The 13,278-nt window shown below is 34.3% G+C and overlaps 2 protein-coding genes across 2 annotated transcripts; both read right to left on the bottom strand.

Annotated features, from left to right (window-relative positions):
* Positions 1-3,727: 3,727 nt before the first annotated feature.
* On the bottom strand, positions 3,728-9,594 carry LOC122595885 (spindle and kinetochore-associated protein 1 homolog). Its single transcript, XM_043768357.1, has 9 exons — positions 8,507-9,594; positions 8,301-8,425; positions 5,194-5,306; positions 5,001-5,076; positions 4,833-4,900; positions 4,576-4,681; positions 4,458-4,487; positions 4,173-4,286; positions 3,728-4,088 (listed from the first exon to the last, which is right to left on the bottom strand). The coding sequence occupies exons 1-9, from the start codon at positions 8,622-8,624 to the stop codon at positions 4,011-4,013; spliced, it is 828 nt and encodes a 275-aa protein (XP_043624292.1). The 5' UTR covers positions 8,625-9,594; the 3' UTR covers positions 3,728-4,010.
* Positions 9,595-9,690: 96 nt separating this feature from the next.
* On the bottom strand, positions 9,691-12,934 carry LOC122595883 (zinc transporter 5-like). Its single transcript, XM_043768355.1, has 3 exons — positions 12,219-12,934; positions 10,211-10,360; positions 9,691-10,106 (listed from the first exon to the last, which is right to left on the bottom strand). Exons 1-3 carry the CDS (start codon positions 12,813-12,815, stop codon positions 9,801-9,803), a joined length of 1,053 nt encoding a protein of 350 aa, XP_043624290.1. The 5' UTR covers positions 12,816-12,934; the 3' UTR covers positions 9,691-9,800.
* Between the last annotated feature and the right edge of the window lie 344 nt (positions 12,935-13,278).

The following is a 13,278-nucleotide window of genomic DNA, read 5'->3' as shown; positions in this document are numbered from 1 at the left end:
TACAAGTGGCAAGAGTTGTGGTTCCACATTTTTGTGTTGTTTGCTGACAAGAATGAGTTCTTATAAGTCAATTGCTCTATTTTGTTCATATTGGCTAATGTAGTTATTTACATTTGTGTCAATTCTTGTGACAAAAAGGTTCCTGAAGGATTCAATGTGGATGATATTTTACTTTCCTAATGTTTTTGTGTAATGTGCATATGTTGCTTCTAACATGCTCAACCACTAGAGAAATAGGTAACAATAATTGAGAACAATGCCAATAGTCAGAAGATACTTAAATCCTGTGTCTATTTTTACAACTTTCATATAGAGATTTTGATTTTTAATGGGAAGATGGTTAAGCGAAAGAGATCGACTATTTGTATTTTGTACCTTTATATGGACCACTAGTGGTATTATGATGCTTTTCGAATATAGTTAATTATCAATAGTTATCTCAATTCGCAGCAATCATGCTTAGTATAACTATCATGATATTTTGGGTCACAACTATGGTGTATTTTATCCTTATAGATTAGAATGAGATGAAAGCCCGGAGAAAAAGAAAAAGGATAGATAGATAGAAAAAAAAAAAGCTCAAATCAAATGCATGATCATAAAAAATAAATAAATTATAATACTGGCAGTCATAATTATAAACTACAAAGGATAGAGCCAATTTAAGCTCTTAAACAATTATAGTTGAAATACCTAACTAAAACGAGTCAAACCATATATTGTAGTTTTAATTTTTCAGCTATAAGAGAAAAAGTCAGCTTAGAGTCAAAATATTTCAATAATGTATCAATTATTAATCCAGATTGTCTACTTCAGTCGAATGTGGGTTTAGATATTTCTTTTAGATCACGACGGATTATATGGAACATGATCATATGGAACCTCACGATCGAGCTCACATATAACTTTATATTGGATGCTTTTAGCCACTTAATATGTAATCGTACAAATCAGTGTATTAATTAAGATTATAACCAAAGAGTACTACTTATACATGTAGTGATCGATGTACAAACATGCAATTTTTGTTCTTAAGACATCTAGCTTGTTCTCAATCAAGAGACATATTTGCGATAACTACAAAACAAAATCGACTTTTACATTTGACTGAAATTTCAGTATTTGGTTTAGTTATCTATATATAATTTTGCATAGTAAGTAAAAAGGTAGATACAAAAAGATTGATGTATAAAAAAAAAAGGGTAAAATCATCAATGTTACAAATCAAACCATATGTCTCTCATTAATGTTGTTACAAATACAAACCAAACCACATGGTCCACATTGCCAATATTGGCATGAAAAGTTGAAAACTTTTGGGGTAGTTGGGCCAATAAATAAGAGAGTTTATGACATGACACATAAACCTTTCAGAAGCAAATTAAATATACTGCACCCACCTTTTATTACATTATTATTACCTCAACCATCATTTGTTAAATTTATACATGTCTTATTGTCCTTTCTTGCCTATGCATTAATTTTTTTAGTGACAAATAAAAATTTGGTGGTAAAATTATTTGATGGTCAAAATTTAAAAGACTAAAATTTTGGTGTTCATGTTATAAATAATCAAAGGTTAACTATGATGATGAAACTATTCAGTGACCATATAATTTTAATAACAAAACTATGGTGGTCAAATTATGAGAAGCTTTACCGATAAATCCTTTTTTAGGGTATAATGTGGGTTCATTCTCATGAAGTTTGTTCATTTGAGTCCTGATTTTTCTTTGGAAACTAGGGGACAAATCTAGGCCATTAGATTATCTCCTCAAAAATAAATCCCCACCCTTTATTTCCCTTCCCCCTTGTCTTCTTCCTCCCACCAAACACACACACGCGTGCGCACACACACACACACACACTATGACTCTCCCCCCCCCCCCCCCCCCCGCTTTTCCGGCAACCACTCTCCGACGACGGGATCTTGAACCACCGCCATCTCCACCTTTATCCCTGACCAGCGACAGCGACCAACTCCTTCTCCTTCTTCTCCGGCGATACAACCGTCGGAAAATGCAACAAACTTCGCCGGAAAACTTCAAACGCCAATATATCCTTCGTTCCTTCGAATTAGAACATCACACTTCTACCAAAACACTCACAATCACACCGCGAACAAACCCAGACCTGAAATTAATCCGATTTATACTCGCCGGAAAACTTAAAAAACTCACCGGAAAAATTAAAAACACTATAGATGTGTTGTTTCTTCGAATTAATGCATGAAACTTGTACCAAAACACTCAGAAACACATTCCGCACAAACCCTATCCAATAAACATTGTTTTTGAGCTCGCCGGAAAAATCAGTGTCGCCGAAAAAATCAGAATCCACCATCTCTTGGGTCGCCGCCCATCAAATCCATACCATTCCCATATGCGTCCCTTGACGGTCAGTTTATAACGGATAAGGGTCTCTCGCCCGTTCCGTATCCACCCGAAAACGAAATTGATTAGCCGGTGAAGTCGCCGGAGAAGATTCGACGGCGTTAGTGTCTTAATGATTCCCAATCAAGCTTGATTTGGCTTGACCAATCAAATATGATTAGAAAATGTCGCCGGAGTAATTCACCGGAGTAATTCGCCAGAGTAATCAATCAAGCTTGATTGGCTTGACCAATCAAATATGATTGGACAATGTCACTGGAGTAATCCGCCGGAGTAACCAATCAAGCTTGATTGGCTAGACAAATCAAATATGATTGCACAGTTGCCGGAGTAATTCACCGGAGTAACCAATCATGTTTGATGAGATTTTGATGATGGTTGATCCAAGGGCTGAGATTAATCCCTTGGTTTCCATCATTTTTAAAGGATCCATATGAATCCAACCCTCATTCTCATACATCCAACTTTAATTTTATAGTAAACATGATTACTGCTAAAGAAATCGTATCTCCAGTCCATGATCTATTTTGCTTACATTCGAATTTTAATGTAACATAAGACTTAAAACTTTCTAAATACAATCTACTTATTGATGGTAGGTATTAAAAACTAAAACTTGTCTTTTCAATTTAAACCTAACATTTTGGACAATTTTATGAACTACTTCTTGTTGAAGGTAAATATATTACGAATTGATCATAAATTAATTAGTACCGTTAACCTATGACTACATGGGCTTACATATGAAGACTACAAGTTATAAGTTCAAATCTTGTCAAAAGCAAGGGAAGAAACTATAGCTTGTGATCTATGTGAGAATGGTGAGTTATCGAGCATTAGTTATATTTGGTGTACGCTCTGGGTACCAAGAGGGTGCATGGGTTTAGAGGGTTCCTACCGATTTACTATTTTTTTTACACACATTATTACACATTTCTTTGAATTGTTAATTAGTCATCTTGATAACCTAAAGTTAAACATCAAGCCCCTAGGTTGGAGATACTTTTGGAAGCGAACTCTCTAACTTTGTCATGATTGGGTACTATTGTAGATATGTTAAAGGCCTTTTGTTGATAACTTGAAGTTAAAAGGCCTTTCTATATCTTTTACAACTATGGAAAATAATAGATATTCTTTTACAACTGGAGTAGAATTTAGGAAGAGACAATGACACTGTACTCATATTTGCCATGTATTTCATCCTTATAGATTACAATGACATGAAAGCCCAAAGAGAAAGAAAAAAAAAACTCAAATCAAATACATGAAATGATACAATAAGATCATCGCAAATGCGCATGAAACTCATGATTAACAGCAAGTATTTAGGCGTTGACGGTTTATTAAAAAAAAAACATGAACACCATGCAAACTTCAATTCAGATTTATCAAATGAAACCGTTAAGGCTACTAGCTAAAGTCAGGAAAAGATCACCTCGAGGAATCAGGAATGTCAAAACCATATGTAAGCGCAGGTAAACATGTTATAGAACAAGCAAAGCATTTGAATCCTATTAAAATACTCACAACTTTTCTCATAGCTTTACAAGTTTATACCTTACTGAGAAGTAGTTGACAAACTCGGAAGAAGATGACTTGTAGAATCAAAACATGTTCTTAATGAGGCCTTGATAGGACAAAGACACGATGAGGGCCAATGCGACACTCACTTAAGCGTCCAAGGTGACGAAGGACCTGACAAAATGGGGATTTCACATGGTTAGCATGACTCAATAGTTATGGTTTTCATTGACCAAAAAAAAAGATGATTCAGCTTACGGTTAATATTGCTTTTCCAGTCGTATCAAGCTTCAGTGAAGGTCCCTTCATATCAGTTTCTAGAAAGAAATGTTTGCCCTTCACTCCTTCAGCATTTCCAATCTCTCTCTTTTCCTGCCATTATAATGATTATTAATCTAAAAGCCATCACATATCAAAGTCTTAACTCTGCACACTCCATTATAATTCAGGATGCTAAAAGTGTGTGGTTACATCAGCACCTAAACATTTCTCAGTAAATGTATATTATCAAAGGCAAATAAAGAATACGATATGCATACTCACCATAGCTTTCTCTAAGGTACTTTCTGTCAGCTACGTAAGTAAAAACACGTAATCAGCAATTGTTGAATATCTTTTACAGGTTAAGAGAAGAAATATAATGAAAAACGTGTTTAGAAACCTTCCTTCTTGGGGCTGCAATAAGCTGGGAATTAACCTCTGCAAAAGCAGCCATGTCATTAATGGCTGCATTAACCTTTTCTAAAGTTAGCCTTCCTCTCATATACCTGCATTTTGATTAATGATTATTTAACCAAAGATGGGCAGATGGAAATAGAAAAATTGGAAATACATAGCAATGGACCAGATAGTAATGTAGTAATATGAATTGCGCAGCAGGTGTGGCAGTATGAATATTCACTCAATGGTTCCACTTACGATGACAAAGAGTCCAGTTCATTGGCAGTAATGTGCCACAAAGGTGGAGACCCACGACCCTTTTTCTCCTATAATGTGAAAGCATGTTACCCTAGTTAGTAATTATCATAACTTAATCCTCATGTAAAGACCACATGATAAAAAAGAAAGAGGTAAAAGGGCACTCACTTTGGGTAATAGAGCAGGCTCCTTAAATTCTTGCATCCCGAAAGAATGATCTTGTGTAGGTTCCTCTATGATGGAACTGGAAACAAGTGAAGAACAAAACCACAAGCATTAGTGCTGGACTTGTATTCCTCAAGAGCACTATATCGATGTAATGCAAAACAATATAGTTATATGGACACGAAAATATTAGCACCATGAACTATTATCTTGATGTGTGAGCTTTCCCCTTTCAGGCAAATATGACGGCACATATGCAGACATATTTTGCAACTTCTGCTGCTGTTGTAGAGCTGCTTCAATCAGCTTCTACATATGGATCAGGAAACCAAAGTCAGTTCTAAGAAAAATAAAACTTATTGCATAACTAAGTTTTGTCGTGTTCCTAAGATTTTAGAAACCAATCTCACAGTTGCATTAGCATCAATCATACAGTACTATCTATGACTTCCATGTTGATATCTCTACTGATGTACATAACATTTCACAAGGTCCCAAGCATCCGTATATCATGTTACTCATTTTTTTGTACACATATGTGGCACAGGGGCCTGACTTTTTTAAAAGATATTAGATACTTTGTAACCATGTAGGATTAGAATAATAGAGTTTGAATAACAATAGAATAGCTATATCTTAAAGACGGTTATACTTGGAATACCAGTCAAGGAAACGGGTTATACTTTGAATAACAATAGAGTGTCTCCTGGTTTTCGTCTCTTCTGGCCGAAGACAACAAACAGAAAGCTAGATTGGGCTGTGGTCAAATGAAATCAAGGTAGGAAAGGGTTGTTGGGGCTTTTTATTTTTCGAGCAAACAAGTAACAAGAAAAGGTTTCTTCTGGTCAACAAATAACAGCAAGCAGGAGTTGTATCATCTACTACGAGGGTGTTTACTTTGTTATTATATTGGATGCAGCACCAGCAACAATAATAAAGGGTGTTGTGTTTTCAAATATTGAGGAGTTGGAACGTGGAAATTGGTTAGTATATCTTGTAGACTTATAATTGGTATTAGATATTAATAAGTTTCATTAAGATAGTTTACAAAGTGGACTAATTTGTCTTGGTTGACATACAAATCGTACAAAAGATTTTAAGTCTTACGAGTGAAGAAAAGTGGTGTCAAATTCTGCTGTATACATATTTTGAAATCTAAGCTATGATAAGTCTACAAAATTCTGCTGCATACAAGTGATTTTGAAACACGCATAACAAGTTATCTTACTGTTCCCTTCTAAAAACAAAATTTTATAGCTACTCCCATCCTTCTAATTGATAATTTACTTGAACCAAAGTAGCTAAAAGTAAAATGGAATCAATTCTTATGGTGTTACTAGCAAGAAGCTCTCACTCTGCAGCAGATAATTACCCGCCCCTCACTTTCCCAATTCAGATCATTACCAAAATAAATTACTTCTAAATGTTTCATTTTTATAATTTATTTCCCTACTTTACACATTTTATGTCATCTAAATTGAGGAAACACACATAGTACGCCTCCTAAACTGAAGATGGGATTATAATACTCTGGCATACAACACGGGAGAGGTAACCGAACACCGAATATAATAAGCCGGAGAATTTTACCCTAACTGAAAAAATCACAAAGCATAATTTAATCAAAAAATACAACCGAAAGTTACCCAAATTGAGAAAACAGGCATAATATGTTGCTGCAGCTAAGACTTGAAGCTTAAAATCTCTAATGATGTACACATACCATTTCACACGGTCCTAGACTTTTTCATATATCATGTTACCCATTTTTTGTGCACATATGTGGGCCAGGGGACTGGATCTCAAAACATAATTTGAATCCAAAGCTATAATCATTCTAAAATTCTGCTGTATACAAGTGATTTGAAACATGTATAACATGTTATCTTACTGTTGCATTCTAAAAACAAATTTCATAGCTACTCCCAATTGATAATTTACTTGAATCAAACTAGGTAAAAGTAAGACAGAATCAATTCATTTAGTGTTACTAACAAGAAGCTCTCACTCTGCAGCAGATAATTACCTAAAAGCTTTATGATATAGTATTCGATATAGCAAAACTGAATTTGGTACAACATACTTTATGCATTACCTAAATTTGAGTAGCTTCCTTTTTATTTCCCTACTTTATGCAACATATGTTAGATTGGTGTGTACGTCATAACAAAAACTATACTACCGCTTACACATGAGCCTACGGGGTCACACACAATGAACACTTGGATACCTAAATATATGTATATTGTATACATATCTATATGATCACCAAAAAATATTTAACTGATAAATAATTTATTAATTAAATTATAAATAACATATTGAAGATATGATAAGATTCGATGAATCAAAGTGGGACATGCGAAATCCAGATGATATCTTATATGGATTTGATATCTTAGTTTAGATTTGCTAGTCTCTACTTCCCAGCCGATCTCCATCTATAAAAGGGGCATATGTCTAGTATTTGAAACAAGTTAATTTTTCCTTTACTACTCTATGCTCACAAAATAGGGAATAGACTAAAAGAAAGTTTATTCTTCTTAAGTCCACGGCTAGAATAAGAGTAAGACCAAACTAAGAGTTTGGTATTTTTATTTTGGTGATTAAGGTCTAGCAGCCTTCGGGTATTGTTTGAGGTGTTCGTGTGGATCAACTGTAGAGATATTAATATTATTGAATATTGTTTTTGTCACACAAGATTTCATCTACTTGGAAGGTATTAAATCTAGTCTATCTATTATGACAACTATCATGGTGTATTTGGATCCTGGAGGAAATATTAAACGTGTGCAAGTTTTATAAATAATACAAGTTTGTATTTTTAGTCTTCCGCTGCGTATATAAAATAAACTTTTAAAAGGTACACACGAGAGCTAATCTTTCCAACAACATATAGCGTTGATCTTTTCAATAAGGCTATAAAAATTGACTAGGTAACCTGCAAGTGCCGACAATGAGCCGGTGATCATGACGCGACATTTGATCTGACATGTCACCTAAAAGTAACTAGACATAAACTATTTATAGAAAGTTACCCAAAATTTAAAGAAAAACACATTTTATGTCATCTAAATTGAGAAAGCACGCATTCTAAGTCATCTAAATTGAGGAAACACGCATATTATAATGCCTAAACTAAAGATCGGATTGCCGGAGAATTTAACCCTAATTGAAAAAATCCCTATAGCATATTTTACCGAAAAATACAATTGAAAGTTACCGAAATTAAGAAAACAGGCCTAATATGTTACTGCATTTAACCGATACATAACGAATGATAATATGTATGGGGGGGCTTACTTTAGCTTTAGGGATGGCTAGGGTTTCTTCGCGCAATCGATCTTTGATTTTCTGTAACTGAAGTTCCATTGTTGTCAATGTAGCATCAACCGCCGATAAATCGGTGATACTACTTGCAGGATACACTATATATACATATAATCGATTAAACTAATTTCCCCTAAATTTGAAAAGAAAAAAATAAGGGGGGAATTTTGTATACTTACTGTTACGGGCAACAACGAGATTCTGAAGCTCAGCAATTCGAGCATTGAAAGATGAAACTAATGTATCCAAACACGATCCCGCACCACCTGCCGCCGTCGTCGCCTTCTTCGCTTCCATCTCTCTCTCTCTCACACACACACACACACAAAAACAAAAAAAGGGGAACGTAGAAATGGCGGGAAAATATTGATAAATAATTGCCGCTGGGGATGCGGCTGCTTTTCTTGTTGTTTTTCTTATTGGGCTCTTAAAGGTTATTTGGGCTTTTTCCTATTGGGTTAAGATAAAACTTCATTTACCAGTTAAAAATTGACAAATATTCTAAATTTAGCAACTCTACTTATGTTGGTTGTCGAGAGGTATCTTCTAAATCCCCTATGTAGGTCTCGGAGATGAGTTTTCCCCAATGTCTCGGGTTGGAGGCTTGGGTTTCTCATCTCTAAGGTATTTTCCATGAAGAAGGGGTTGGAGGTCAAACAAATCATTGGTTAAAATTGTCTCCAATACGTCTGAATCGATACTAACTTTACAAAAAAAAATTGACAAATATTTAAAATTAAATATTCTGCATTTCTAATAGCAAATTAAGTGGAAACTCATACGGACTTTAGATAGAGTTCTCCAGATCTTTTTTTCTTTTCTTTGGTTTTATTTTATTGTCCAATATATTTTTTATATGTAAAACTCTAGACTGGGGTCCTTTTAGAAGCAGTTTTTGGTGGGGATAATGTTGTCTACATCATACCTCCTCATACCCCGTTTTACCGGAAGTGGGTACCATTGTCGTCAAACTTTATGCAGACGTTACATAATTACAATGACTTATGTGGCTCTTCCAATCATGTAACATTCTGCATTTCTAATAGCGTAGTGGTGGTTCATAAAACTTTTGTCTTGCATATGGTTTAAATACAATCTTGAATCTCCAATTAACGTAACTCTTGTCTCTTGATGATCTACTTGAAGATATATCTATGAGCTTTTGTTTTTGACTGACCGTCTAATGGAGTACGTGGTGGTTGTTCCTAGCAAAGTGTGGAGTAATACAACTTGAATTTTCTATAAACGATTAACTATCACCCTTGGTCTTAAACTGCAGAACTGTCTATATGTGGTACATGTACTCATTAGTTAAACATATTGTAATCGCTAGAAATTATATGGAATTGGTCGTGGGCAAGTATTGATATTGATATATTCAATATGACTAGTATTGATATATGTAGTCCCAAAAAGTTGTAAGGATACACAATTTTTGTATTGCATATATATGTGTGGGCGTGTTGCTACACTTCAAGCCCACTTAGCTAAGAGAGACATAAGACCGGCACCAAGTAGAAGGGAAACATTCGAAACAACAAGAAGAATTTTGTTGTTTTGCATCCTTGGATTCTTGAAATCCGGCGAAAGAAGGTCCACAAGTGCCATATAAATCAAAATTCCAGAGGCTGCAGCATTCAATACGCCTTGCACAATAAGGGCGGTAGGACTGTTTTCATCATATGTGTTGCTTACCAGTATTCCAATCACAATCCCACCCGGAGTTGTTAAGGCAAAAAGCGTTCCCATGAGCGTAACAGCCAGTGAATTGATGTCCGCCTACAACGATTTCATGTAGTTAGGCATTCAATTCTTGGAGTATAACTTTTCTAATATTTGGTTCCAAGTTATTACTAGCTAACCAAAGAAACCCAAATATGTACCTGAAAAATGCATCCACCAAGACCCAGTCCTTCAAAGAATTGGTGAAATGACAACGCGACAATGAGTGGTTTTATGGTTTTCGGGCTTTTGGAAGCACCCAAAGACAGCCCTATAATCACGGAATGAACGATGATTCCCAGCTCTAATACCTAATATAAGGCATAACAATAATTAAAACTACTATTCATCAGAAAAGTTTGATGTATTTTTGTTGCATATATCTACAAACCAGAAATTGATAGCCCGATTGTGACCCAAAGCTTTTTAGATTTCTCTGATCATTTAGTTTAGAATTTTCCTAAAAGTTACTAGGTAAATTTAAGAGGGTTTAATTAGCTAGTGCAACAAAACATAAGATTTAATAAGAAATTATATACTAATGTATAACTCCAATTTTATTCATTCTTTCCTATGTATTTTTTTTAAGGTGTGGATCATTTGCTTTCAACAGGGGATCTAGCTTACGTTGTCTTAACCGTATCGGCGCTAGAGAGCCCCCTCACCCTCAATACCTAGTAGGAGGAGAAATTCCCAACTAAACGGCCCGAAGGCACGATATTTAAATGGGAATTTGGGATAAAAGTATGCCCCCTCTGCTATACTCAAATCTGTTTCACTGAAGAATTTCATTGTGAAATTCCTTCAAATGTCCTTCGGACCTCTAGCATGTAAAGCTGATGTTCAACCAGTGAGCTATAATGGGAAGTAAATATATTTTTTTCATTGTGAAATTCCTTCAAATATATATTTTCTTATATTATGACGCACCAACAGGCTAACAACTATAATTTCTAGAGTAGTATAATAGCATACGTAAATTAACCTAGTACTAGTATATCGGAAATTTCTAAAGCTAGTTTACACTATATACTCTAGATAGGAATAAAAGGGATAGGACCCTTCAAGTTGTTTCTAACTTGAATCAAAGGTCAAATTTTAATGATAAAAACTTTGAATCTTAACCTTTAAATCTTTAATTCTCATTTAAGGGTCAAAAGTAACTTAGGAATCTTCTCCCAAGATAAAAATAGTTGGTTTCACAAAAAAGAATTGTCGGATAAAATCAGTGCTCAAGTTTATGTTTCTCGTCACTTCTTTATTACCACATCTGAAAATTCGTATTGAAGGTGGGTCTAAGTCATTTTCCACATAAATCATCTAATATCATCTTAAATCTTCATATCTATTAAAAAATATATATATATTTCATATATGAATCCAACTAAAATACTCACAACAAAATTGTCCTAATTTGAACTTTAAAGATCTAATATCGACTTTTGCAAATTAAAACTTCAATCTTTCAACTCTTACTAACTTCAAGTTATTCTTTTAAATCTATTAACACTAACTATATTATATATTATATCAACATGCATATAGTCTCGCTTACAATAAACCTAATTTTTAGAAAACGTCAACATGAAATACATGAATCTAGTTAAAAGAAACAAATTGGGATTAGGGTCCTCACTATATAAACTACACATGAATATTTATGTTATACAATAAACTATTATGGTGTCATTATATGTGATGAACTCGTTGATTATCCGTCCAATTAATTGTAGTGATGCTCACTTGGGCTCCTGTGTGGTAGACCCCAGTTACATCAAATGGACAGAATGACGAGTTCAATACATATAGTGCACATCCAGATAATTTATTACATAATATAAATATTTGTGTGTAATATTAATTCTAAAAATAAGTAACTAAGATTGGAAATAATTTTTCTAGCAAGATTTGTATTTTTAAACCTCATATGAACTTGAGACAACCCTTCATCTAATTTTGAGTGGTTATTTACCAAATTTTAAGTGGTAATTTTTCGTCACTAATTTTGTTTAGAGACCAAAAAATGTTATTTTTTTGCCATTAATTTTGTTTAGTAACAAAATTTAGTGACCACTTTTTCTTAATGGTAACTATATAAGGTGATAGTGACCAAATTTTAGTTGTCATTAAGCAAAATAGTCACTAATCGATATTTTTCTTGTAGTGTACCTGTGAAACAATTCGATAGCGATGGATTTCAGAATTATCAATTTGCAACATTGATCCATGAGAATGTACATGCCTAGTATGCATATGTGCACCAACAATGCCACCCTTATTTTCTTCATCGCCGCCACTTCCCACGAGTTTAGCTACAATTTCAGTCTGAACCCTTTGTTGATATGCGGTAGACAAAGTCTCGAACAACAACGTTGCAATAGTGGCCACCATCGCCACAAGCCCCGTGAAGGGAAAATCCCTCCATGGGTGCTCTTTCAAACAACGGGAAGTTAAGTTCTTAAAAGCATCAGGAAGTATATGAATAAAACCAGTTGCTAATATTACACCTGCGGCAAATGCTTTCACTACAAAGAAACTGTATTTCTCTGGACGTAAGGCAGGGACAACTTTGCCCGCAAAGGGTAAAGAAACACCTATGCAACCAGCAATGAGAATGGAAACAAGCGCGATTAGCTTGAACTCGAGAGCTTTGTTTTTGTTGCCAGCGATTTCTTCAGTTTCACAAGTGCAATCATCAGCAAATACTTGGGTTGTTATTAGAATTGGTAACAAAAATGCAAAAAGTGAAAGCTTTTGAAGTTCCATTTAGTAATTAGTACTATTGGAATTGATTTGCAATGCATGCATACACTAATTGGATCTAGCTTCTTATTATATATAGGGTAATTTTTTTCTTTTATAGTGACTAATTTTGTTTAGTATATGAGATACAGCAATTCATTAACTAATTAAGTTGATATAAATATTAATGCACCAGTAAAAGGGGTCGAATAATACACGAATTGTAATAGTTATCAAAATTGACGTTGATAACAAACACGCCAATGCTTCCAAATAATGTCGACATTCGATCACTACTAGAATTTTAAGGTTTATGAGAAACGTACCTTGAATATTCATTGTCCACACATTTTATTGATAGAGATCATTTTGTAAGCGGTTTCTCTTTTTCAAGGTAGATATATGACTTTTTATGTTCCATCTTTCATATTGACCATGTCTATAGAAAGATTGACCATCGTTGTTTGTAATAATCTAACTTGCTAAA

Source organism: Erigeron canadensis, chromosome 4, assembly GCF_010389155.1.
Source record: "Erigeron canadensis isolate Cc75 chromosome 4, C_canadensis_v1, whole genome shotgun sequence".
NCBI classification, from domain to species: Eukaryota; Viridiplantae; Streptophyta; class Magnoliopsida; order Asterales; family Asteraceae; genus Erigeron; species Erigeron canadensis.
The sequence above is the reverse complement of the archived record's forward strand: the minus strand, read 5'-3'. Positions and strand labels throughout refer to the sequence as shown.